The sequence below is a fragment of the Martes martes genome (genome assembly GCF_963455335.1).
Source record: "Martes martes genome assembly, chromosome: 1".
Classification (NCBI taxonomy): domain Eukaryota; kingdom Metazoa; phylum Chordata; class Mammalia; order Carnivora; family Mustelidae; genus Martes; species Martes martes.
This window is the reverse complement of record NC_137888.1, coordinates 3,391,782-3,395,568: the sequence shown is the minus strand read 5'-3', so window position 1 is coordinate 3,395,568 and position 3,787 is coordinate 3,391,782. Positions and strand designations below refer to the sequence as shown.

General features: G+C 61.8%; 1 protein-coding gene across 1 annotated transcript; it reads right to left on the bottom strand.

The window, feature by feature from the left end:
* Positions 1-306: 306 nt before the first annotated feature.
* On the bottom strand, positions 307-3,292 carry LOC308347627 (trefoil factor 3). Its single transcript, XM_080811205.1, has 3 exons — positions 3,167-3,292; positions 1,689-1,835; positions 307-554 (listed from the first exon to the last, which is right to left on the bottom strand). The coding sequence occupies exons 1-3, from the start codon at positions 3,246-3,248 to the stop codon at positions 541-543; spliced, it is 243 nt and encodes an 80-aa protein (XP_080667331.1). The 5' UTR covers positions 3,249-3,292; the 3' UTR covers positions 307-540.
* Between the last annotated feature and the right edge of the window lie 495 nt (positions 3,293-3,787).

The following is a 3,787-nucleotide window of genomic DNA, read 5'->3' as shown; positions in this document are numbered from 1 at the left end:
AAGGAAGACATTAATCACCTTGGTTTTTTGAAACTGACATTTGAAATGTCTTTTCTGAATTTGCACCATGTGGTGGCCACTGAGAAGGGGGTTGGGCCTCCCTGCCGTGTCGGGCTTTGTCTAAGACCTGTGACCTCATGCAAACAGTGCCACTTGGGGTCACCTTTCCACTCCTGGGGGGGGAGGGCTGGGAGGCCCTGGGCTGGAGGCGCTCACACACCCCTGGCCCCGCAGCCCCCATCTGGGAGACGCTGAGAGAGGAGAGAGGAGAGCGACTGCCGAAATAAGACACAAGAGCAACGAGTCTCGAGTCTCGAGTCTCGGGAATGAGAAACGGCCCTCATGCTGAGCACGGGATCTTTATTCGTTAAGACATCAGGACCCAGGCGCTAGCTTTCCGTGGAAGGTCCGTGGAAGGGTTGCCGGGAGCCGGGTGGGAGAAAAGCGGGGAGCAGGGAGCAGCCGGCAGAGGACACAGGCAGAGGGGACCCAAGGGCGGAAGGTCTTATCCCAGGGTGTCCGGGGCCAGTGCACGTTGCTTCAAAATCGGCATTCTGGAAACAAAGCACAGGCATTGGGTCCCCGTGACCAGCCTTGGCCTCACCCACCCGGTGCCAGGCTTCTCAAGGTCAAGACAGGCTCCAAGGTCAGTGCCTCGTGCTGCGTTCTCCCCAAGTCACTGGGAAAGTGTTGCGTGTCTGACCTTGTGGAGAATAGAACCCACCAGAACCTAGGGGGTCGGGCAGGTGATAGGATGAGCCTCGTCAGAGTCCGCTGTCAGCAGCCAAAGGAGAAGATGCAGCCCCCTCCCCGCCCTTCTGCTGAGGGGCCCCAAAGAACGGGGACAGCCAGCAAAGAGGCAGTGGCCAACTCCCTCCTGGTCCCAAAGCCTTATCTGGGCCTCTGCCTGGATTTGCCAGGAAGGCGCAGGAGGCTCAGGGCAGTGGGCAGGGCCCCAGCACCGATCGGGGAGCTGGCATCAGCTGGAAGGCGGCCCCACTCCCTCATCACTGGGGGACAAAGGGCGCGGGCTGATTCCACAGGCGCCTGTGTCCTTCCTAGAAGATGACCTGGCGTCTGGACTGCCAGGTGGCTTCCAGCAGACCTCACGCCCCGGATGTGGGGCGGGACGGACAGAGCCAGGGCCACCCACCCCCGCCCCCACCCACACCCCCACCTGCTTGCGGCTGACACCCCAGGGTGGTTGTCTCAACCCCACTGCACCGCTGAGGGAGGATGGGGGTGCCCTCCGGGAGGAGGCGGGCTGGGGGAAGATGGTGGGGTGCAGAGAGGCACCGGGGCTCGGTGCTGGGGCCGCCACTATGTGTACCACCAGGAGCACGTCACGAACGACGGTGCTTTGTTTGCTGAATGTGGCTTCAAGCATCGGCCCCACTTCCCTAACCTGCGCATTTTCCACTCCTCTCCAGGCCAGTTTTTAGACCAGCTCCCTGTACATACGTAGCGCCTTGACTTTGAACACCTTTTCCCAAACAACGGCTTTTAGAATCAGCACAAATCCCGTAGCAAAGGGACAGCAGGGGACAGCCCCCGGCCATGGACTTCCCTGGGCGCGACTCCTCCGACTGAGGCCTCCGCCGGTGGACAGCTACGGCGCTGGGGGTCCTGCCGGGGCGTGCGTGGCCTCTGGGGACCCAGGAAGGATGCCGAGCGCGCGGGACGGTTACCTGTGTCCTGCAGAGGCTTGAAGCACCAGGGGACCCCATGGATGCTGGAGTCGAAGCAGCAGCCCCGATTGGTGCACTGCTCGGAGCTGATCTCGGGGTAGCCGCAGTCCACCCTGTCCTTGGCCGGCACCTCGCACAGGTTCGTCGCTGTCCCAGACAACGCCCGGTCAGCGCTGGACCCCTGGCTGGCCCCGGTGGGTCCGCTGACCTCAGTTGGCCAGCGCACAGCCTCCCCCGCTTCCGAGTTCAGAGCACGTGACCCCCACCCTCACCCCAACATCTGCTCGAGGAGGTCACTCTTCCCGTGTTGCCCGCGGGAGCTCTGGCCTCCACCGGGGGCCCCTGGCACTGTGCGTCCCAGTGTCCCATCAGGGATCCATGAGCCATGGTCCCTCCCGCTGGCAGAAACCAGGGACCCTCTGGGGGTCACCAAACCCACAAATGAAGTTCCCCTTCACTGTTTCATCCGCAAGAACTGCCCCCCTTAAACACACGCACAGTGTAATCGGAGACGCACTCAAAACGGAAAACCACAGTGTGTGCTGTTCTCCCCCCTCCTTCCCGCGGCTCCCTGCCCCCAGCTGCTTGGTGTGCCCCGTCTTCCCGGCGCATCCTTCCTGCCGCAACACTTGCTTTTGAAGCAAGCCTACGTTGTCTCAAGTTCTGCGGTGTTTCCCTCGTCACCTACCGGGATTTTCCTTAGGAAGACAGAAACCACATGAAACCCCCGACGTCCTCTTCTGCCCCTGCCACTCCTAAATCCTCGTCCCAGGGGTTCCCGAACCTCCCTAGCGCCGGGATCCCAGATTCACTGTGGCGTGGGGGCCCGTCCCCGGCTGCAGGACGTGCCAAGCTGTCCGGGGGACTCTGGCGTGCACCCCGGCTGGGAACCCCTGGCCGCCTTTGGCACCTGATAAGAACCACACCCTAATTTCTTCGAACGAGGGTGAGTGGGACAGCCACACACTCTCCAGCAGGTGCGGGGCCAGGGCTAAGTGGAAATGGGCCGTGTGTGCTGAAAATATTCTGGAAGAGACCATGTTCATTGGGCTTTCTTGTAAATGTGCCGACACAGTGCGCCAAGACCTTTCTGGTAATTCAGAAACCCGCGCCAAGAAGGCGATGGGGTGGGAAGGGTTGGCCGCAGCCGCCAGCCAGGCCAGGCAGACCTGGGTTCTAACCTGTTTCCGGAACCAACTGGGAGGGTCGCCTGCAGTCAGTGACTAACTTTCCGAGCCTCTGTTTCCCTATCTGTAAAATGGGAACAGGGACACCCAGTTTGCGGGGCTACTGGGAGGAACCGTGTGCGTCTGGTAAATGGTCATTACTAAGTAACGTGGGGGTCCGGTCACCTTCCTCAAGCATCTCCACAGCCCCCTGAGCCTGGATCTTGGGTCCCTTCTCATCCTACTCGTTCCCTGCCTGCGACCAGCGCCCTCCTGCCTACAGCGTGGGGAGGAAGTCAGAGCAGTACTCACACAGGCCCTCGTACGCCGCTGCCCTGTTGGAGGACCCCAGGACCAGGATCACGACCAGCAGCCAGAGCGCTCTGGCCTCCATGGTCACGGGCAGGCGGGCTCTGGGGACCCGTCTACTCAGAGAACCTGTTGTGACAGCCAAGAAGATGCATTTATACCCCCGTGTTTGTACAGGCACTCTGGCTTCTGTTTGCTTGGGGACGGCCCTCCCTTCTGGCTCCGACCGCACCTACTTTTCCCTGCGCAGGACTGAGAAGCCCCCAGCGGCTCGTATTCCTGAAGGGGGATGGGGCAGCCTGACCCCACCGCCGGGGTAGCAGGCCAGCGGGGAGGCCAGAGACCTCTGGATTAATGCTCCTCTCCGGGGGGCAGGGCTGTCCGTCCCAGGCTAGCCTGGCCTGGGGGAGAGGTTGGAGGCTCAGCGTGGGGCTGGCCGGCAGCCAGAAACCCAGCCAGGAGCAGTCTAGAAGGCTCCCTCCTCAGTGTCTACAGAACCCAGAATCCCCGACCGGCCTTGGGGACTGGAAAAGGCGGGTCCCCTCCGCGGGTAAGTCCCGCTGTGCGCACAGATCTCCTTCCTCCCTCGTAATTCTTGAAAATCCCGTCCTCTCTGTTTGTATT

Excerpts from the sequence above, each read along its gene's own strand:
- LOC308347627 (XM_080811205.1), bottom strand. The coding sequence starts at position 3,248 with ATGGAGGCCAGAGCGCTCTGGCTGCTGGTCGTGATCCTGGTCCTGGGG. Across the intron at positions 1,836-3,166 it reads AGCGGCGTACGAGGGCCTGT|CGACGAACCTGTGCGAGGTG; the intron begins GTGAGTACTGCT and ends TGTCTGGGACAG.